The 22,893-nt window shown below is 38.4% G+C and overlaps 1 protein-coding gene across 1 annotated transcript in view; it reads left to right on the top strand.

Annotated features, from left to right (window-relative positions):
* Nucleotides 1–12,309, top strand: part of SHCBP1 (SHC binding and spindle associated 1) — a 40,962-nt gene extending 28,653 nt beyond the window's left edge. The window contains exons 11-13 of the mRNA XM_024233952.3: nt 8,698–8,784; nt 9,132–9,273; nt 10,808–12,309. Coding sequence (XP_024089720.1) covers nt 8,698–8,784; nt 9,132–9,273; nt 10,808–11,133 — 555 coding nt within the window. The 3' untranslated portion in view covers nt 11,134–12,309. The remainder of the gene's footprint in view (nt 1–8,697; nt 8,785–9,131; nt 9,274–10,807) is intronic.
* Nucleotides 12,310–22,893: the final 10,584 nt, after the last annotated feature.

Here is a 22,893-nt window from a genome sequence, read left to right as displayed (position 1 = left end):
TGCATCTATATTCATGAATATTGGACTCTAGTTTTGGTTTTCTGTGCCACTGTCTTTGGTTTTATTATCGATAATAGTAGCTTCATAAAATGAATACTGAAGTGTTCCCTTCTCTTCTATTTTGTAGACAAGATTGTGTAGAATTGCTGTTTATTCTTCAGATGTTTGATGGATTTCTCCAATGCAATCACCTGGGCCTGGAGATTTCTCTTTTGGAATTTTTAAAATAATGAATTCAATTTCATTAATAGTTAAAAGGATATTCAAATGACCTGTTTCATATTGAGTATATTTTGGTAGTTTGTGCTTTTTGTGGTATTGGATTACTACTTCTAAGTTGTCAGATTTATATGTATAGAATTTTTGTAGTATTTCCTTATTCTTCTGATATCTGCAGGGTATATAGTAATGATCCCTGTTTCATGCTTGATGTTGGTAGTTTGTGTCTTCTTTTGAGAACCAACTCTTTGTTTCATTGTTCTGTGTTTTTTTTCTTTTTGATAATTATACTGTTTTCAATTTCACTTATTTTAGTTCTTTTTTTAGATTTAATTTTAATTTTTAGTTTTACTTTTTTATGTTCTTTTTATGATTTCGTTCCTTCTGCTTGTTTTGGGTTTATTTTACTTGTTTTGGGTTTTCCACCTGACAGATTAGATTATTGATTTGAGACTTTTTCTCTTTTCTAATGTAACCATTTAATGCTATAAACTTGTCTCTCAGCATTGCTCTAGCTGTTTTGTAAATTTTGATATTTTTTATTTTTATTCTTTGGTTTGTGCAGAATTTAGAAGTGTGTTGTTTAGTTTCTAAATATTTGGAGTTTTACTATTATCTTTCTGTTGTTGAATCCCAGTTTCATTCCATTGTGGTCGGAAAACACACTATATGATTTTAATTCTTTTAAATTTCTACAGGTTTCTTTTGTGGCTCAGGATATGGTCTATCTGGATACATATTCTGTGAGCAAATGAAAAGAATGTGTATTCTGCTGTCACTGGGTGGTATATTCTATAAAATGTCAACTAGATCAACTTGGTTGGTGGTGTTGAGTTCTTTTGTATTCTTTCTGATTTCTTTCTTCTGTCAATTGTTGAGAGAGGGGTGTTGAAGTCTCTAACTATAACTGAATTTGTTTGTTTGCCTTTTCAGTACTATTAGTTTTTGCTTCACATATTTTGCAGTTCTGTTTGGTGTATTCTCACTTAAGATTGCTGTGTCTTTTTGGTGAGTCAGCATGTTTATGATTATGTCTGTCTCTGGTAATGTTTTTTGCTCCAAAGTCTACTTTATCTGATATTAATATAGCCACACCTGCTTTCCTTTGATTATTGTTTGCATGATATGTCTTTTTCTATTTTTTCTTTAATTATACTTTAAGTTCTAGGGTACATGTGCATAACATGCAGGCTTGTTACATATGTATACATGTGCCATGTTGGTGTGCTGCACCCATTAACTTGTCATTTACATTAGGTATATCTCCTAATGCTATCCCTCCCCCCTCCCCCCACCCCATGCAGGCCCCAGAATGTGATGTTCCCCACCCTGTGTACAAGTGTTCTCATTGTTCAATTCCCACCTAAGAATGAGAACATGCGGTGTTTGGTTTTCTGTCCTTGCGATAGTTTGCTCAGAATGATGGTTTCCAGCTTCGTCCATGTCCCTACAAAGGACGTGAACTCATCCTTTTTTATGGCTGCATAGTATTCCATGGTGTATATGTGCCACATTTTCTTAATCCAGTCTATCATTGTTGGACATTTTGGTTGGTTCCAAGTCTTTGCTATTGTGAATAATGCAGCAATAAACATACGTGTGCATGTGTCTTTATAGCAGCATGATTTATAGTCCTTTGGGTATATACCCAGTAATGGGATGGTTGGGTCAAATGGTATTTCTAGTTCTAGATCCCTGAGAAATTGCCACACTGACTTCCACAATGGTTGAACTAGTTTACAGTCCCACCAACAGTGTAAAAGTGTTCCTATTTCTGAACATCCTCTCCAGCACCTGTTGTTTCCTGACTTTTTAATGATTGCCATTCTAACTGGTGTGAGATGGTATCTCATTGTGGTTTTGATTTGCATTTCTCTGATGGCCAGTGAGGGTGAGCATTTTTGCATGTGTTTTTGGCTGCATAAATGTCTTCTTTTGAGAAGTGTCTGTTCATATCCTTTTCCCACTTTTTGATGGGGTTGTTTGATTTTTTCTTTTAAATTTGTTTAAGTTCTTTGTAGATTCTGGATATTAGCCCTTTGTTAGATGGGTAGATTGTAAAAATTTTCTCACATTCTGTAGGTTGCTTTTTCACTCTGATGGTAGTTTCTTTTGCTGTGCAGAAGCTCTTTAGTTTAACTAGATCCCATTTGTCAATTTTGGCTTTTGTTGCCATTGCTTTTGGTGTTTTAGTCATGAAGTCCTTGCCCATGCGTATGTCCTGAATGGTGTTGCCTAGGTTTTCTTCTAGGGTTTTTATGGTTTTAGGTCTAACATTTAAGTCTTTAATCCATCTTGAATAAATTTTTGTATAAGGTGTAAGGAAGGGATCCAGTTTCAGCTTTCTCCATATGGCTAGCCAGTTTTCCCAGCACCATTTATTAAATAGGGAATCCTTTCCCCATTTCTTGTTTTTGTCAGGTTTGTCAAAGATCAGATGGTTGTAGATGTGTGGTATTATTTCTGAGGGCTCTGTTCTGTTCCATTGGTCTATATCTCTGTTTTGGTACCAGTACCATGCTGTTTTGGTTACTGTAGCCTTGTAGTATAGTTTGAAGTCAGGTAGCATGATGCCTCCAGCTTTGTTCTTTTGGCTTAGGATTGTCTTGGCGATGCGGGCTCTTTTTTGGTTCCATATGAACTTTAAAGTAGTTTTTCCAATTCTGTAAGAAAGTCCTTGGTAGCTTGATGGGGATGGCATTGAATCTATAAATTACCTTGGGCAGTATGGCCATTTTCATGATAGTGATTCTTCCTATCCATGAGAATGGAATGTTCTTCCATTTATTTGTGTCCTCTTTTTTTTCATTGAGCAGTGGTTTGTAGTTCTCCTTGAAGAGGTCCTTCACATCCCTTGTAAGTTGGATTCCTAGGTATTTTATTCTCTTTGAAGCAATTATGAATGGGAGTACACTTATGATTTGACTCTCTGTTTATCTGTTATTGGTGTATAGGAATGCTTGTGATTTTGGCACATTGATTTTGTATCCTGAGACTTTGCTAAAGTTGCTTATCAGCTTGAGGAGATTTTGGACTGAGACGGTAGGGTTTTCTACATATACAATCATGTCATCTGCAAACAGGGACAATTTGACTTTCTCTTTTCCTAATTCAACACCCTTTATTTCTTTCTCCTGCCAGATTGCCCTGGCCAGAACTTCCAACACTATGTTGAATAGGAGTGGTGAGAGAGGGCATCCCTGTCTTGTGCCAGTTTTCAAAGGGAATGCTTCCAGTTTTTGCCCATTCAGTACGATATTGGCTGTGAGTTTGTCATAAACAGCTCTTATTATTTTGAGATATGTTCCATCAATACCTAGTTTATTGAGAGTTTTTAGCATGAAATGCGTTGAATTTTGTTGAAGGCCTTTTCTGCATCTATTGAGATAATCATGTGGTTTTTGTCTTTGGTTCTGTTTATATGCTGGATTACGTTTATTGATTTTCGTATGTTGAACCAGCCTTGCATCCCAGGGATGAAGCCAACTTGATTGTGGTGGATAAGCTTTTTGATGTGCTGCTGGATTCGGTTCGCCAGTATTTTATTGAGGATTTTTGCATCGATGTTCATCAGGCATATTGGTCTAAGTTCTCTTTTTTTGTTGTGTCTCTGCCAGGCTTTGGTATCAGGATGATGCTGGCCTCATAAAATGAGTTAGGGAGGATTCCCTCTTTTTCTATTGATTGGAATAGTTTCAGAAGGAATGGTACCAGCTCCTCTTTGTACCTCTGGTAGAATTCGGCTGTGAATCTGTCTGGTCCTGGACTTTTTTTGGTTGGTAGGCTATTAATTATTGCCTCAATTTCAGAACCTGTTATTGGTCTATTCAGGGATTCAACTTCTTCCTGGTTTAGTCTTGGGAGGGTGTATATGTCGAGGAATTTATCCATTTCTTCTTGATTTTCTAGTTTATTTGCATAGAGGTGTTTATAGTATGCTCTGATGGTAGTTTGTATTTCTGTGGGATTGGTGGTGATATCCCCTTTATTATTTTTTATTGCATCTATTTGATTCTTCTCTCTTTTCTTCTTTTTTAGTCTTGCTAGTGGTCTATCAATTTTGTTGATCTTTTCAAAAAACCAGCTCCTGGATTCATTGATTTTTTGAAGGGTTTGTTGTGTCTCTATCTCCTTCAGTTCTTCTCTGATCTTAGTGATTTCTTGCCTTCTGCCAGCTTTGGAATGTGCTTTCTCTTGCTTCTCTAGTTCTTTTAATTGTGATGTTAGGGTGTCAATTTTACATCTTTCCTGCTTTCTCTTGTGGGCATTTAGTGCTATAAATTTCCTTCTACACACTGCTTTAAATGTGTCCCAGAGATTCTGGTATGTTGTGTCATTGTTCTCATTGATTTCAAAGAACATCTTTGTTTCTGCCTTCATTTCGTTATCTACCCAGTAGTCATTCAGGAGCAGGTTGTTCAGTTTCCATGTAGTGGAGCAGTTTTGTTTTGAGTGAGTTTCTTAATCCTGAGTTCTAGTTTGATTGCACTGTGGTCTGAGAGACAGTTTGTTATAATTTCTGTTCTTTTACATTTGCTGAGGAGTGCTTTACTTCCAACTATGTGGTCAATTTTGGAATAAGTGTGATGTGGTGCTGGGAAGAATGTATGTTCTGTTGATTTGGGGTGGAGAGTTCTGTAGATGTCTATTAGGTCCGCTTGGTGCAGAGCTGAGTTCAATTCCTGGATATCCTTGTTAACTTTCTGTCTCGTTGATCTGTCTAATGTTGACAGTGGGGTGTTAAAGTCTCCCATTATTATTGTGTGGGAGTCTAAGTCTCTTTGTAGGTCTCTAAGGGCTTGCTTTATGAATCCGGATTCTCCTTTATTGGGTGCATATATATTTAGGATAGTTATATGCACCCATATATGTTTAGGATAGTTAGCTCTTCTTGTTGAATAGTCTTTTTCTATTGTTTTAATTTCAACTTGCCTATATTCTGTTTGAAGTGAGTTGTAGACAGCATATAGTTGTCATGTTTTTAATCCACTTTGTCAATCTTTGTCTTTTAATTATATTTAGACCACTTTCATTTAATTATTGATATTAAATCTTTAGTCTATTTCATGTTTTCTGTTATGCTTTTCATTTTTTTTTTATTTTTTTATTTTATTATTATTATACTTTAAGTTTTAGGGTACATGTGCACAATGTGCAGGTTAGTTACATATGTATACATGTGCCATGCTGGTGTGCTACACCCATTAACTCGTCGATTTGCTTTTTTTCTGCCATCCTGTGGATACCCGAACATTTTTCAGAATTTCATTTGTTCTTGAGAATATCTCCTCATATAGCTTTTTTAGTGGTCGCTCTAGGTTGTATATTATATGTACATAACAGTTTACTGGTGTCACCAGTTCAAGTAAAGTATAGAAACCTTGCCTCCTTTTATTATTGTTTACCATCTCCTTTTTATAATTGTCTTAAACATTTTCTTTACGTACGTACATCTAGAACCATATTAGAGAATTTTATGATTTTTGTTTCAAATGTCAAACATAATTTAGAACACTCAAGGGAAGGAAAGCTTATTGTATTTACCTATATCTTTGCTTACTGTGTTCTTTTTTTTTCTTTTTGATGTTCCAAGATCTTTTCTTTTATCATTTGTTTTTTGTTTAGATAACTTCCTTTAGTCATTCTATGAAGATAGGTCTGCTGGTGACAAATTTTCTTATTTTCCCTTCTTCTTGGAATATCTTGATTTCCTCCTCATTCCTGAAGAATATTTTCACTGGTTATAGGATTCTGGGTTGATAATTTTTTTCTTTTAGCCCTTGAACAATACTGTGTGTATTTCATCTGACATCCATGGTTTCTGATGCTGTCAATCACATTTTCTCTCCTATAGGTAAGGCGTAAAATTTTCGTTGATGCTTTCAAGATTTTTGTTTTTAGCTTACACTAGTTTAATTATGATGTATGTTGGCATGGATTTCTTTGAGTTTGTCCTGTTTGATGTCTGCTCAGCTTCTTGACACTGTAGGCTTATTATCCCAATCCTGCCAAATTTGGGAGCTTTTTAATCACTATTTCTTGAAGTATGTTTTTAGCCTCACCCTCTTTCTTTCCAGGACTCTGATGACATGAATATTGGATCTTTTGTTATATTCCAGCAGACCCCTGGAGCTCTGTTTACTTTTCTTTTTCACTATGTTTTCTCTGCTATTGGGAAAATTTTATTGTTCTGTATTCCAGTTCATTGATTCTTTCCTCTGTTGTTTTCATTCTGCTGTTGAGCACATCCACTGAGCTTTCTATTTTAGTTATTGTATTTTTCAGTTCTAAAATTTCCATTTGGTTCTTTATATCATCTACTTCTTTGCTGAGACTTTCATTTTTCATTGGTTTTATGTGCGTTCATAATTGTTTATTGAAGCATTTTTATCATGGTTGCTTTAAAATCACTGTCAGTTAATTCTATCATCTCTGACATCTTGGTTTTGGCATCTGTTAATTGTCTTATTCATTTTGACATTTTCCTGATTCTTGGTATGACAAGGGATTTTCAAATGAAAGTTGGATATTTTTGTATTATGTTGTGAGAATCTGGATCTTCTGTTTTAACTTGGCTTCTCTGATACTACTACAAGAAGGGACAGGGTTGGGGGTAGATGGGCATCATCTTGTTACTGGTGGAGGTAGAAGTCATGGTTCCCACTTGGCGTTCATTGATACCCAAGTTGGGTGGGGGAGCTCATTCTTACTGCTATGTGGGGTTGGGAGGTCTAGCTTCCTACATGGTCTCCACTGGCACTGTGATATATGGGAGTGGTCTTGTTACCACTAGGCAATGGTGAAAGTCTGGAATCTCCACTAGGCCTGCTCTGACACTGCCCCAGTAGGGAGGGAGTGGTTGTCTTGGCACTGCCAGGTGGGGGTACAAGTCCAGGCTCCTCATATAGTTTTCACTGACACTGCTGCAGGGAGGGCCTTGCAACTGTGGTTGGTGGGGATGAAAGTCCTGGCTCTGTGGTGTTTACCTGGAATAGAGCTATTATTATCTAAAAGTTTTCCTCTTTCTAGGTTGAATAGTCCTTTTGTTAGAGCAGCTTTTTTTTGGGTGTATGTCTGTTGGTGTACTGGATTGCTGGCTTCTTCAGCTCCAAGTCTAGGGATTATGAAGCAAAAAGAAAGGAACTTACCACTGTGTTGGTGTTGTTTCTTGGGTCCTGAGGTCCCTAGCTGGTCTGCCTTCTTCTCTCCACGTTTCAGTCTTATGCTTGTTTTATATGTAATGCCCATGGTTTTTGGTCGTACCTAGCAGGAGGAATGGGGACATCTACTCCATCATCCCAGAAGTGGCAGGCTCCTCAGTTACTTTTTAATTGCCAAATTATCTGTTCCTTTTCATAACATATTTTGAATATGACTTTCATTTGCTACATGACTGCTAGTTTAAATTTTTCTCCTTTACAAATTTTATGATTCCTGATAGTTTGATATTTAATTTTAACCATCTTGCTATAGATGTTTTTAACATAGTCGTCCCAAAATCTTTTTTTGCACATAAACCCAAACTGAAAATCTCTTAGAAGAAGACCCAATTAGCACATTTTTAAAATCCTCTCTACAAGAGTTAGATTGGTGTATACATATGGTTCAGGCATATGTACAGGGTTAAGTAATAATAAATGTTTTCTCATGGAATACTACTGCTACTAGAAAATTAACTGAACATACATGCATTAGATGTGTCATCAATGGTTACAGCAATTCTTCTTCATCGATGCTGTTGTGTATTAAATTATTCCCAAATGGTTGCTGAAATAACTATAGAGGTTTGAGTGAATCATTTTTGTTTTCCAGAGTGCCTTGCATAGCATTAGGAAAGAAATTCTTACTACTCTTATGTTTTTTGGTGCCATGAGGTATGAGAGAATAGTGTCATGTTTGATCTTTCTGGTTACTCTGTTTGAATGACACTTGAACTGGCTGCTAATGTTAACGTGTGTGGTAGGGAAAGCCATTGTTTGACTCATAGAAATGATTTTTAAGTTGGGTTGGGGTATTTTAAAACTGACAGGTTTTGGAAAATGTGGGGTCTTGTTTCTATCCTCAAATTACAATATTTTACTAAATTCAAATACTTTTCTCCAACTAAGTGAGTATCTGAGAGAATGGTCATTTTGAATAAGTGCGTCTTTCAACAAAATTGTTAAATGACTTTTTTTTTTCTTGGCAGAATCAGAAAACACTTATCTAGAATGAAAGAGAGTAGAGCAAGAATCAAGTGTTGGCACTCTTAGTGTGTGTGTGTGTGTGGTTTTGAAAATGATAAATTGTCAACAACTTGCTAGAAATGGAACAAATGGAAATGTTGATTAAAAATGGCTGATAAAACTTATCTGTAAAATACTTTATCTTTGTGCTGTACATTTGTACTGTGTTAAAGGCTAAGAAGTAATTGTAATAAACTCTTATAGTCTTGCCTTTTAAAAACTGATTGTCATTATCTCAAACTGTGACTCACAGGGTGCCGGTATAGAAATCTACCCTGGGAGTCAGTGCACCCTGAGTGACAATGGGATCCATCACTGCAAGGAAGGGATCCTCATTAAGGTGAGCATCGGCCAAAACGCCCACTTTTCAACGGATAGAATGGCTTTACCTACAAATTATGCTTTATTAAATTGTTGGGTTCTATTTTCTGGTTTTGAAAAGCATAAACAGTGTACACATTTTGATAATATCAGTGATTGGAATCTCTTGTGAGAATGCTTTGTTACCTATAGATCTGCAGAAATGACAGAGGAAAGCTGTGTCACTAAGGGCTCAGACTGTGCTACAACATGGGACTAAACATAGCTTTTCCCCTTTATTTTTAGAATAGTGTGAATAAAGAAGATTTTTAAGGCAGGAAATGTTGAATATGACAGTTCCTAAAACATTTGTTTTCAATGTCACAGGACTTCTTAGATGAACATTATGACATTCCCAAGATATCCATGGTGAATAATATAATACATAATAATGAAGGTTATGGTGTTGTCTTGGTGAAACCTACAATCTTCTCTGACCTGCAAGAAAATGCTGAAGATGGAACTGAAGGTATATTTAGTAATTTTTAATATAAAAACCAGACATAATTTATTTCAGCATTAAATGCTGATTAAGGATCTGAGTCTTCCTCTCTTCCTTAAAAAAGGTTGTTGGGATATGCTTGGGCATGGAGAGAGAGAAGCTTGATAAAGTCATAACATTATAGACGGTGAAAGAAACCTTCAAGGTCAACTAGTTCAACTGTCATTCAAAATCTTGATGTTGTGGTTTCTGTGTAGTTCCCTTCTTATCATGCTTAGCTTTCAATGAGGGTGGATGTGTGATAGCAACGGTGGGTGTGTGATAGCAGTGGTGGGTGTGTGATGCTATGGTGGGTGTGTGACAGCAACAGTGGGTGTGTGACAGCAATGGTGGCTCCTACTGGTATTTGTTAAGGCTGGAGGCAGTGAAATGAATGTGCCAGGTTGAAGGCTGCATTTCCTGGAGGGGATAGTGGAGTTCACCTCTGTTTTTATTGGTGGAAGTAAATGCCTTCCTGTCACCTGCCTTTCTTGGCAGTGAAGGGGAGCTAACTCAGTGGAAATTTGTGAACTTCAAGCTATGATGTAGATCACTATTAAGTCTCAGTCATAGAGAAGGATTAAGCTTTGATGTAGCTGAGGAAAGTTTAAAGCAGTTTATTTATTTAATCAGCTTTTTCAGGTTGAAAGAGTTTAAAGGGTAGTCCTTGTCATCCTTCAGGATCTGCTCCAGTTACATCTCTGCAAGTTCTTTATTTCTTCACAGGTCTCACAAGAGTAAAATAAAGGTGTCAGCTGGGCAGGACTCATCTGAAAGCTCTGGGGGCAGACTCTGCCTCCAAATGCATTCATGTCATTCATTGGCAGAATTCATTCCTTTAGCTCATGGGTCTGAAGTCTCCATTTTCTTGCTGGCTGCTGGCTGTTTGCTGGGGCTGACACTCAGCTCCTAGAGGCTCTCAGGTTCTTGCCTCATGGCCCCCCCCCACCTCAGCAACAGAGAACATCCCTCAAGGCAAATCTCTCATGCTCTGAATTTCTCTGACTTCCTCTTTAGCAACCAGCTGGAGAAAACTGATTAGCAATCTTAATTACATTGTAAAATTACAGTGCAAAATTCTTCTGCCATTTAATAGGCATGAACGTAATACCAGGGGGTGGGGATCATGGGGCCTATCTAGAATTAGCTGCTAGATTGGGACTTCATTTAGAAAAGTGGCACTATCTTAGCAATCTGTGCATCCTATCTCCTAACACAGTGCTTAGCAGATAGTAACTATCCAGGAAACGTCTGTTGAGTAAAAGTGATTCTGGGATGAAAAGGGTAAAGGAAGAGTTCAAAATTGGTGATCCTGCATGAGGGTCAGGGAAACTTGGCATAGAAAGCAAGGCAGCTGCTTGTTGAGAATCTTATGGCAAACAATTTGTAAAATCCAGTTAGGGGACAGCAGAAATCCTTTGCCGAAAAAAACTTGAAAGCTCTAACAGACTGTGTAGAAATATATGTTTTTGTTGGGTTAGCTTGTATATTTAACTTTGTTATTATTTGTTTGTTTCTCCAGAAAATAAAGCGCTTAAAATTCAGACAAGTGGAGAGCCAGACGTAGCTGAAAGAGTGGATCTAGAAGAGCTGATTCAGTGTGCAACTGGTAAAATGGAGCTTTATGCAAGAACTGACCCTTCTGAGCAAGTCGAGGGAAATTGTGAAATTGTAAATGAACTAATTGCTGCCTCCACACAGAAAGGCCAGATAAAGAAGAAAAGGTTGAGTGAACTGGGGATCACGCAAGCTGATGACAACTTAATGTCACAGGAGATGTTTGTTGGGATTGTGGGGAACCAGTTCAAGTGGAATGGGAAAGGTAGTTTTGGCACATTTCTTTTCTGACCACAGTGATGTAAGTAGATAGCAAAATACTGGATTTTGCACATGCTGCCCTAAGAATCACTGCTGCCATTGTAGTTTGCTGTATTGTCTGTATTTTGTATTTGATTATTTGGGCTTGAGTGAAAGGTAGATTTATTTCCATTTGCAGGTGTTGCACATAAAACACTCCCTCTTTATAAGAAAAATCATAAATGCATATAAAATAGAAAATATTTGGAGATTGCTTATCTGAAAGTCTTGCTTTCTTATACACATGGTTCTCTCATATGAAGCCTGGTAGTAACTTTTTAGTGTAATTACCTTTAGCACTTCAAAGATGACGAAGAAAGGAAGGGAATGCAAGACTAGTGCATAAAAATGCAATAGGTGTCATATGTACAGCATTCTTCTTAGAGTTGCCTTTTCATCCCAATTACAGTGAGTCTGATTTCCATCCTGTATTTGCATAATACTTGTCTTAAAATAAAAGCTTTTATGATTGGGAATTTATCTGCCTAATCAGACTTATTATTGAGACATCAATGGGACACATTTTTCTGTTGAGCTATGCAGTCATCAAAACAGTGATAGACAGCATAGGAGTTTTGAAGCAGAAATGAAATGTGTTATTCAGAGCCAATGTTGTACATAGAGCATTTTCACTATTGCTGAATGGGAGTGATTAAAAACAAGGTATTTTTCAGGCCAGGCGGTGGCTCACACTTGTAATCGCAGCACTTTGGGAGGCTGAGGTAGGAGGATCACTTGAGCCCAGGAGTTCAAGACTAGCCTGGGCAACATAGTGAGACCCTGTCTCTACTACAAATAAATTTAAAAAAATTAGCTGAGTGTGGTGGTGCATGCCTGTAGTTCCAGCTACTCAGGAGGCTGAGGCTGGAGGATCCTTGAGCCCAGGAGGTTGAGGCTGCAGTGAGGTGTGATTGCACCCCACTGCATTCCAGCTTGGGTGACAGAGCGAGACCCTGTCTCAAAAAAAAAAAAAAAAGTATTTTTCTCTTACCATTACAGTATTCTGATTATATTACTGACACAGTCAAAATGATTAACTGTACAACCTGTATCTGCTGGGTGTTCTTGGTATCATATTGTAAAACAGCTTTAAAAAATATTTATATTTTAAAAACTGTATGTGACATTAATATGCTTAATGATTAAAATAGTGATGAAATAACAAAATTGAATCTTGTTATATCTTTTCAAACCCACTATGGGCCATAGTGTCAGTGTAGCATATGTGGTCCATTGAAGAACACATGGTATTTTGGTATCTGTTTTCATGCTTTAGAAAGAGTATTACATTTTTTCCCATTAAGTGTGGTTATGTTTGTTTCTTAAATTTGAGTAAAAAATAATTTTTATTTTTTGGATGCTACTAAATGTAGGATTTATGTTAGATTTATTATTTGATCATTGAAAGGTATTTTTACTTTTAAAAAATCTTGTTGCAAAGAGGTTTAAAAAGTAATGTTCATTTCTCCATCAGTTTCAGCCAAATGTTGATATTAAAACCTTTTATTATTTTAAAAAATTTTTGCCTCTAGATGTGATGCCTTAAGATAAAAAACATTTATTCAACTTAAAAAAAAAATCACTTTTTTTTTTGAGATGGAGTCTTGCTCTGTCACCCAGGCTGGAGTGCAGTGGCACTATCTCGGCTTACTGCAACTTCCACCTCCTGAATTCAAGCAATTCTTCCGCCTCAGTCTCCTGAATAGCTGGGATTATAGGTGCCCACCACCATGCCCATCTAATTTTTTTTTTGTATTTATTTTATTTTGTTTTGTTTTTGAGGTGGAGCTTCACTTTGTCACCCAGGCTGGAGTGCAGTGGCATGATCTCGGCTCATTGCAACCTCAGTCTCCTGGGTTCAAGTGATTCTCATGCCTCAGCCTCCCAAGTAGCTGGTATTACAGCCACCATGCCTGGCTAATTTTTGTATTTTTAGTAGAGACAGGGTTTAACCATGTTGGCCAGGCTGGTCTCAAACTCCTGACCTCAAGTGATCCACCCATCTTGGCCTCCCAAAGTGCTGGGATTACAGGCGTGAGCCACTGCGCCTGGCTTTTTTTTTGTATTTTTTAGTAGATATGGGATTTCACCATGTTGCCCAGGTTGTTCTCAAACTCCTGACCTCAAGTGATCCACCCACCTCAGCTTCCCAAATCACATTGATTTTTCAATTGAATTTCTACTTTATCTTGGTTTAGATTTTGTAGATAAGTTAGTAACATTAATACCTTCCTTGTTCCTTTTTATAACATGGAGTTTTTCAGATTTCATTTCTATTTTAGCTTAAATCTAAGCTTATATTAATTTTTATTCATATGATTCATTATAATGAGTAGGCCTACTTTGTTCTTATTTAAGTTGTATGCAGTACATTTTGCCTCAATCATGGAGAGTTAAACATCTCAAATGGTATAGCATAGGGAATTTAGGGAGTGCCCTAGAGGGGTATGGGTTTGATACTTGAGATGAAAACACTGATATGGAGAAAGGATAGCCTTCTGTGTTGACTAATTGTGTGTCCTCTCCTTATGGTCCACCCTTAGTGTGACCTTGAATTTATGGCAGGTAGCAAAATTCTATACCTTGATTTGAATATTTTATTTCAGCTTCTTTAGATGTATTTCCCTTCCTCAGTTTCTTGTTGTATTATTGCACCATAGATATTAACACGAATATATTTTTAAAAACTGCCCAGAGATCATTTGATCTCAAGTGTATATACACTTCACTTTTCTGGAGTTATAGAAGGATGGTGAAATAACCATTTTCTGGATTTTGCTTTTCAGAGGGAGATTGAAGAAAGTTCAATAAAACAGTGATGAGCTCATAAGAACTGTGTCATTCATGTTTCTTTGTAATTCAGTTTGCTGTTTTTATTCTTATTCCTTTCTAGGAAGTACATTCCACAGGCTTCTATGGAAATTAAGTTGAAATAAATTTTGATAATTGGCCTTTGATGCAAAATTTGTGCATAGCATTTAATTTTATAACATTTTGTTTTATTCTGTGATTAAATATATATGTATATGTTTTAAAGTCTTATATGTGTTGAAGTGAACATTCTCCTCTTTTTCCAGTTCTCACTATTAATAGAAAAAAGTATATATTTTAAAAACAACAAAACAGGTGAAATATATCAATGCTCTGAAAATTGCTATTGCTATTTTCCCTTAATATATTGCAGAAAAATATGTCTGTACATACAAATCCACCTTATTCTTTTGATAGTTGTGTTATAGCCCATTGCTGGAATTCTTTCAGTTTTAAGTGATAGAAACTCAACTGAGAAAGGCTGTATGAGAGTCGGTTCCTGGAACTAAACATCTAAGCATGAGAGCTTGATTACATTTCTTACTTTTATAAGGTTTCTTGACAGTATGAGTTCTCTTTTCTTTCTTTTCTTTCTTTTCCCCTTCCTCTTCCTTTCCTTCCCCTTCCCCTTCCCCTCCATTCCCTTCCCCTTCCCTTTCCCTCTCCCTCTCCCTTTCCTTTTCCCTTTCCTTTTCCCTTCCCTTCCCTCTCTGTCACCCAGGCTGGAATGCAATGGCATGATCTTGGCTCACTGCAACCGCCACCTCCCAGTTTCAAGTGATTCTCCTTCCTCAGCCTCCTGAGTAGCTGGGACTACAGGTGCACACCACCACGCCTGGCTAATTTTTGTATTTTTTAGTAGAGACAGGCTTTTGCCATGTTGGCCAGGCTGGTCTCGAACTCCTAACCTCAGGTGATCCACCTACCTTGGCCTCCCAAGGTGCTGGGATTACAGGTGTGAGTCACCACACCTGGCCAGTGTGAGTTCTTCCATGTAGTTAAAGGGAACAAATATGAGTGAATACTTTACCACATTTCTTACACACATTGGGTTTTTCTCCAGTGTGAATATTTTAATGTCTTCTAAGAGAACATGGAAAAACAAATGCTTTCCTATATTCCCTACATTCATAGAGTTTCTCTCCAGTATGAGTTGTTTCATGGTTATGCAGGTGACTGGAATGAGTGATGCCTTTACCACATTTCTTATATTTGTATGGCTTCACACCAGTATGAGTTCCTTAATGGTTATGGAGGGAACTGGCATATCTGAAGGTTTTCCCTCATTAATTACATTCATAGAGTTTCTCCCTAGTATGAATTTAATTATGATTATGAAGGTGGCTGGAATGAGCAAAGCCTTAACACATTCCTTATATTGATGGGTTTGCTAAAGTTCACAGTTACAAAGGGAACTGAAATACCTGACAGCTTTACCACACTTCTTACATTTATAGAATTTTTCTCCAGTGTGAATCCTTTCATGTATTTTAAGAGACAAAGGAAAAATGGACCTTTTCCTACATTCCGTATATTCCCAGTCTTTTGCTAGTGTGAATTCTTTCATGTATTTGACAGGATCTGGAAAAACTGAAGCCTTCCCACAGTGATTTCATTTATAGGGTTTCTCTTCAGTGTGAGTTCTCTGATGGACTTGCAATGAATTGGGAAAATCAAAGGCTTTCCCACATACTGTACATTTATAATATCATCTTCCAGTGTGTGTTACCACGTGCCCTTGGACACTGGTGAGAAATGAAGGTTTTTCTACATTGTTTACATGTATATGTCTTCTCTCTGCATTCCTCACACTCATGATTTGTGTCCAGAATTAGGTTATGATACGCCTCCAAAGGGAGGAATGGCAGGTGAAGATGTTTCTACACACGCTGCTTTTACATGGCTTTGAGGCAGGAAATTAAAAGAAAGAAAGAAAGGAAAATAAAAAGAAAAACAAGTTTGAAGAAAAACAAGTTTGAAATAAAACAACAAGCTTTCTGTATTAGGTTGACTCATCCCAAAAGCAGTAAAGGCAAGCTCCAGACCCAGGCAAAGCCTCGATAACATTATCTAAGAAGCCAGGGCTCCAAGGAATGTGCTCTGGAGAGTCTCCCAGCACTCCCTCAACATAAGGAGAAGAAAGACAAATTGTTCTTATTTTCCTTTCCTCTATAGTGTGAGAAAACTTATGGGTTTATAGGTTCCTGTTTTCTGTAACTACTAACTCCAAGTATTCTGTTTTTCATCTAAGAAGCACAGTGAAGGTCATAAGACATGCCTGAGCAGGCCTGGATTGCAGCCATCTAGACACCATAGTGAAGGTTATAAGATAAGCTCATGCAAGGGATTTGAGCAAACCTACATAACAGCCTTCTAGGCTGCATAGCAAGAGTCACATGTAAGTCTGAGTTATGAACCTGTCACAGTTTGATTAACTGCCTTTGTTCTGCTTCTGTACACTCACTTTTGCTCTACTATGCTTCACACAACTGTAAGCTTGTTTCAAAATAGCCAACCCCCTTTTAGAAGTGTGTATAAAAGTCAAGTCCTGTCTTTGTTCTAGGTCCAGTCCCTTGATATTAATCCACTAGGTCTGAGTGCACTCAATAAAACCCTCCTGATCCACCTATTGGTCTCTCCAGTCTCCTGATTCCCACAAGAGCTTTACTCCAGTAGGAATTTTCTTGTTCAGATTAACATTTGGAATCTGGCTAAACATTTCTTCATGCTGACTACCTTCTTTACTTTCACACAGTCTTGCTACCATATGACTTCTTTGATTTCTCCAAGAATTTTTATACTGATCCTTAGTGGTCTGGTTTTCTCATTTGTTTCCTACAGAAGCTATGTTTCTAAAAGTTTCCCACATCACATTCCCTATAGAGATCCTTTTGGGAAGGATCCAGGAAAGCCCACCCCTCCAGGGTGAAGTTACAGCCACAACCTCAAAGGCCAGTAGTCAATTTCCCAGCTTCTGCAGTATCTGAATGGCCTCCCAAAAGATCTCCTAGTACCTGCAGGTCACAGGACGATGGAAGCCCCAGAGGAGCCTGTGGGAGTCTTTTGGAACAGAGGAGACCAAGAAGTCAGTAGGGACCTAATCTGCTTTCTATCTCTATGGATTTGCCTATTCTTGATATAGCATATAACAGGAATCATGCAATATGTACCCCTTTGTGTCTGGCTTCTTTGAGTTAGCATAATATATTTGAGGTTCTTCCAAGTTGTAGCAACCTACATTGATTCTATAGCCAAGCGTGAGTACTTTCTTTTTATGGCCTAGTACTATTCCACTTATGTACATACAACAGTTTATTTATCTATAAATAGATAAATAAATTTATCTTTATAACTTGATAGATATTTGGGTTGTTTTCATCTTTTGGCTGTTATGAAAAAGGCTGCTTTAGGGAGTATAATTTTAAAGTTTTCTGCCTTTCCAACTGATTAAAATTTCCAAAGATTAAAAACATTTGTATTTTAAATTTCTTTGATTGTTATAAGATTTATTATTTGTGCCAGTCACCAGTGAATATGTTCATGGATACTCAGATTCCTTGATGTGGACAAGAGCAGCCATTTTGATGATGGCCATCAACCAGTGCATCTAAATATGTGCTGGGAAGTTTTGGTCTGATCCTGTGTTAAGTGCTGTAGATGGTGGGACTTCCAAAAGAAGCATAAAGAAGAGTTGTTTATTACTTTACCCCACCCATTGCCCCTGCTCCAGAATCATTTATTCTGCAGAATTGCATGGGGTACAAGAAATATGAGTTTGTTTTTAAGCTATTGATTATGAACCTCTTGATTTTTAAACATCTCTTATGAGGTAAATGATCCTCTCATGCATTATCACAGTGGTGAAATCCCACAAAATTTCTTAGCCTCAAATTTGCTAGCCTGCTCCAGAACCATTTATTCTCCAGAATTGCATGGGGTACAAGAAATCTGAGTTTGATTTTTTTTTTATTTTATTATTATTATACTTTAAGTTTTAGGGTACATGTGCACAACATGCAGGTTTGTTACATATGTATACATGTGCCATGTTGGTGTGCTGCACCCATTAACTTTTAAGGTATTGATTATGAACCTCTTGATTTTAAACGTCTCTTATGAGGCAAATGATCCTCTCATGCATTATCACAGTAGTTGCAATCCCACAAAATTTCTTAGCTTCAAATTTGCTAGACAGAATAGCCTTTAGCCACTATCACATCTGCAGAATTCTGGGCAGCCATATTTCCAATGTTTACTTTCCATGCATTAATGGAAGTTGTAAGCTGCTTCTTAAAAATTTATTTTAGGCTGGATGCCTGTAATCCCAGCACTTTGGGAGGCTGAGGTGGGAAGAATGCTTGGGGCTAGGAGTTTGAGACCAGCCAGGGCAACACAGCAAGACCACATCTCTAAAAAATTTTAAAAATTAGGAAGGCATGGTGGCATGCATCTGTGGTTCCAGCTACTCAGGAGGTAGAAGTAGGAGGATTGCTAGAACCCAGGAGTTAGAGGCTGCAGTGAGCTATGATTGTACCACTGCACTCCAGCCTGGGTGACAGAGTGAAGCCCTGTCTCTTAAAAAAAAAAATCACAGACCGGGCAAGGTGGCTTATGCCTATAATCCCAGTACTTTGGGAGGCCAAGGCAGGTGGATCACCTAAGATCAGGAGGTCGAGACCAGACTGGCCAACATGGTGAAACCCTGTCTCTAGTAAAAATACAAAAATTAGTTTTGCTGAGCCAAGATGGCCGAATAGGAACAGCTCTGGTCTACAGCTCCCAGCGTGAGCGACGCAGAAGACGGGTGATTTCTGCATTTCCATCTGAGGTACCGGGTTCATCTCACTAGGGAGTGCCAGACAGTGGGTGCAGGTCAGTGGGTGTGCGCACCGTGTGTGAGCCGAAGAAGGGCGAGGCATTGCCTCACTTGGGAAGTGCAAGAGGACAGGGAGTTCCCTTTCCTAGTCAAAGAAAGGGGTGACAGAGGGCACCTGGAAAATCGGGTCACTCCCACCCGAATACTGTGCTTTTCCGACGGGCTTAAAAAATGGTGCACCAGGAGATTATATCCCACACCTGGCTCAGAGGGTCCTAGGCCCACGGAGTCTCGCTGATTGCTAGCACAGCAGTCTGAGATCAAACTGCAAGGCAGCAGCGAGGCTGGGGGAGGGGTGCCCGCCATTGCCCAGGCTTGCTTAGGTAAACAAAGCAGCCTGGAAGCTCGAAATGGGTGGAGCCCACCACAGCTCAAGGAGGCCTGCCTGCCTCTGTAGGCTTCACCTCTGGGGGCAGGGCACAGACAAACAAAAAGACAGCAGTAACCTCTGCAGACTTAAATGTCCCTGTCTGACAGCTTTGAAGAGAGCAGTGGTTCTCCGAGCAGGCAGCTTGAGATCTGAGAATGGGCAGACTGCCTCCTCAAGTGGTCCCTGACCCCTGACCCCTGACCCCTGACCCCTGAGCAGCCTAACTGGGAGGCACTCCCAGCAGGGGCAGACTGACACCTCACACGGCCGGGTACTCCAACAGACCTGCAGCTGAGGGTCCTGTCTGTTAGAAAGAAAACTAACAAACAGAAAGGACATCCACACCAAAAAACCCATCTGTACATCACCATCATCAAAGACCAAAAGTAGATAAAACCACAAAGATGGGGAAAAAACAGCAGAAAAACTGGAAACTCTAAAAAGCAGAATGCCTTTCCTCCTCCAAAGGAACGCAGTTCCTCACCAGCAATGGAACAAAGCTGGATGGAGAATGACTGACGAGCTGAGAGAAGAAGGCTTCAGACGATCAAATTACTCTGAACTACAGGAGGATATTCAAACCAAAGGCAAAGAAGTTGAAAACTTTGAAAAAAATTTAGAAGAATGTATAACTAGAATAACCAATACAGAGAAGTGCTTAAAGGAGCTGATGGAGCTGAAAACCAAGGCTCGAGAACTACGTGAAGAATGCAGAAGCCTCAGGAGCCGATGCGATCAACTGGAAGAAAGGGTATCAGCGATGGAAGATGAAATGAATGAAATGAAGCAAGAAGGGAAGTTTAGAGAAAAAAGAATAAAGAGAAACGAGCAAAGCCTCCAAGAAGTATGGGACTATGTGAAAAGACCAAATCTACGTCTGATTGGTGTACCTGAAAGTGACGGGGAAAATAGAACCAAGTTGGAAAACACTCTGCAGGATATTATCCAAGAGAACTTCCCCAATCTAGTAAGGCAGGCCAACATTCAGATTCAGGAAATACAGAGAACGCCACAAAGATATTCCTTGAGAAGAGCAACTCCAAGACACATAATTGTCAGATTCACCAAAGTTGAAATGAAGGAAAAAATGTTAAGGGCAGCCAGAGAGAAAGGTCGGGTTACCATCAAAGGGAAGCCCATCAGACTAACAGCGGATCTCTCGGCAGAAACTCTACAAGCCAGAAGAGAGTGGGGGCCAATAGTCAACATTCTTAAAGAAAAGAATTTTCAACCCAGAATTTCATATCCAGCCAAACTAAGCTTCATAAGTGAAGGAGAAATAAAATCCTTTACAGACAAGCAAATGCTGAGAGATTTTGTCACCACCAGGCCTGCCCTAAAAGAGCTCCTGAAGGAAGTGCTAAACATGGAAAGGAACAACTGGTACCAGCTGCTGCAAAATCATGCCAAAATGTAAAGACCATTGAGACTAGGAAGAGACTGCATCAATGAATGAGCAAAATAACCAGCTAACATCATAGTGACAGGATCAAATTCACACATAACAATATTAACTTTAAATGTAAATGGACTAAATGCTCCAATTAAAAGACACTGACTGGCAAATTGGATAAAGAGTCAAGACCCATCAGTGTGCTGTATTCAGGAAACCCATCTCACGTGCCGAGACACACATAGGCTCAAAATAAAAGGATGGAGGAAGATCTACCAAGCAAATGGAAAGCAAAAAAAGGCAGGGGTTGCAATCCTACTCTCGGATAAAACAGACTTTAAACCAACAAAGATCAAAAGAGACAAAGAAGGCCATTACATAATGGTAAAGGGATCAATTCAACAAGAAGAGCTAACTATCCTAAATATATATGCACCCAATACAGGAGCACCCAGATTCATAAAGCAAGTCCTGAGTGACCTACAAAGAGACTTAGACTCCCACACATTAATAATGGGAAACTTTAACACCCCACTGTCAACATTAGACAGATCAATGAGACAGAAAGTCAACAAGGATACCCAGGAATTGAACTCAGCTCTGCACCAAGTGGACCTAATAGACATCTACAGAACTCTCCACCCCAAATCAACAGAATATACATTTTTTTCAGCACCACACCACACCTATTCCAAAATTGACCACATACTTGGAAGTAAAGCTCTCCTCAGCAAATGTAAAAGAACAGAAATTATAACAAACTATCTCTCAGATCACAGTGCAATCAAGCTAGAACTCAGGGTTAAGAATCTCACTCAAAACTGCTCAACTACATGGAAACTGAACAACCTGCTCCTGAATGACTACTGGGTACATAACGAAATGAAGGCAGAAATAAAGACGTTCTTTGAAACCAATGAGAACCAAGACACAACATACCAGAATCTCTGGGATGCATTCAAAGCAGTGTGTAGAAGGAAATTTATAGCACTAAATGCCCACAAGAGAAAGCAGGAAAGATCCAAAATTGACACCCTAACATCACAATTAAAAGAACTAGAAAAGCAAGAGCAAACACATTCAAAAGCTAGCAGAAGGCAAGAAATAACTAAAATCAGAGCAGAACTGAAGGAAGTAGAGACACAAAAGACCCTTCAAAAAATTAATGAATCCAGGAGCTGGTTTTTTGAAAGAATCAACAAAATTGATAGACCGCTAGCAAGACTAATAAAGAAAAAAAGTGAGAAGAATCAAATAGATGCAATAAAAAATGATAAAGGGATATCACCACTGATCCCACAGAAATACAAACTACCATCAGAGAATACTACAAACACCTCTATGCAAATAAACTAGAAAATCTAGAAGAAATGGATAAATTCCTCGACACATACACTCTCCCAAGACTAAACCAGGAAGAAGTTGAATCTCTGAATAGACCAATAACAGGAGCTGAAATTGTGGCAATAATCAATAGCTTACCAACCAAAAAGAGTCCAAGACCAGATGGATTCACAGCCGAATTCTACCAGAGGTACAAGGAGGAACTGGTACCATTCCTTCTGAAACTATTCCAATCAATAGAAAAAGAGGGAATCCTCCCTAATTCATTTTATGAGGCCAGCATCATCTTGATACCAAAGCCGGGCAGAGACACAACCAAAAAAGAGAATTTTAGACCAATATCCTTGATGAACATTGATGCAAAAATCCTCAATAAAATACTGGCAAACAGAATCCAGCAGCACATCAAAAAGCTTATCCACCATGATCAAGTGGGCTTCATCCCTGGGATGCAAGGCTGGTTCAATATATGCAAATCAATAAATGTAATCCAGCATATAAACAGAACCAAAGACAAAAACCACATGATTATCTCAATAGATGCAGAAAAGGCCTTTGACAAAATTCAACAGCATTTCATGCTAAAAACTCTCAATAAATTAGGTACTGATGGGACGTATCTCAAAATAATAAGAGCTATCTATGACAAACCCACAGCCAATATCATACTGAGTGGGCAAAAACTGGAAGCATTCCCTTTGAAAACTGGCACAAGACAGGGATGCCCTCTCTCACCACTCCTATTCAACATAGTGTTGGAAGTTCTGGCCAGGGCAATTAGGCAGGAGAAGGAAATAATGGGTATTCAATTAGGAAAAGAGAAAGTCAAATTGTCCCTGTTTGCAGATGACATATTGTATATCTAGAAAATCCCATTGTCTCAGCCCAAAATCTCCTTAAGCTAATAAGCAACTTCAGCAAAGTCTCAGGATACAAAATCAATGTACAAAAATCACA

This window comes from Pongo abelii, chromosome 18, assembly GCF_028885655.2.
Source record: "Pongo abelii isolate AG06213 chromosome 18, NHGRI_mPonAbe1-v2.0_pri, whole genome shotgun sequence".
NCBI lineage: Eukaryota > Metazoa > Chordata > Mammalia > Primates > Hominidae > Pongo > Pongo abelii.
This window is presented reverse-complemented; position numbering and strand designations above follow the sequence as displayed.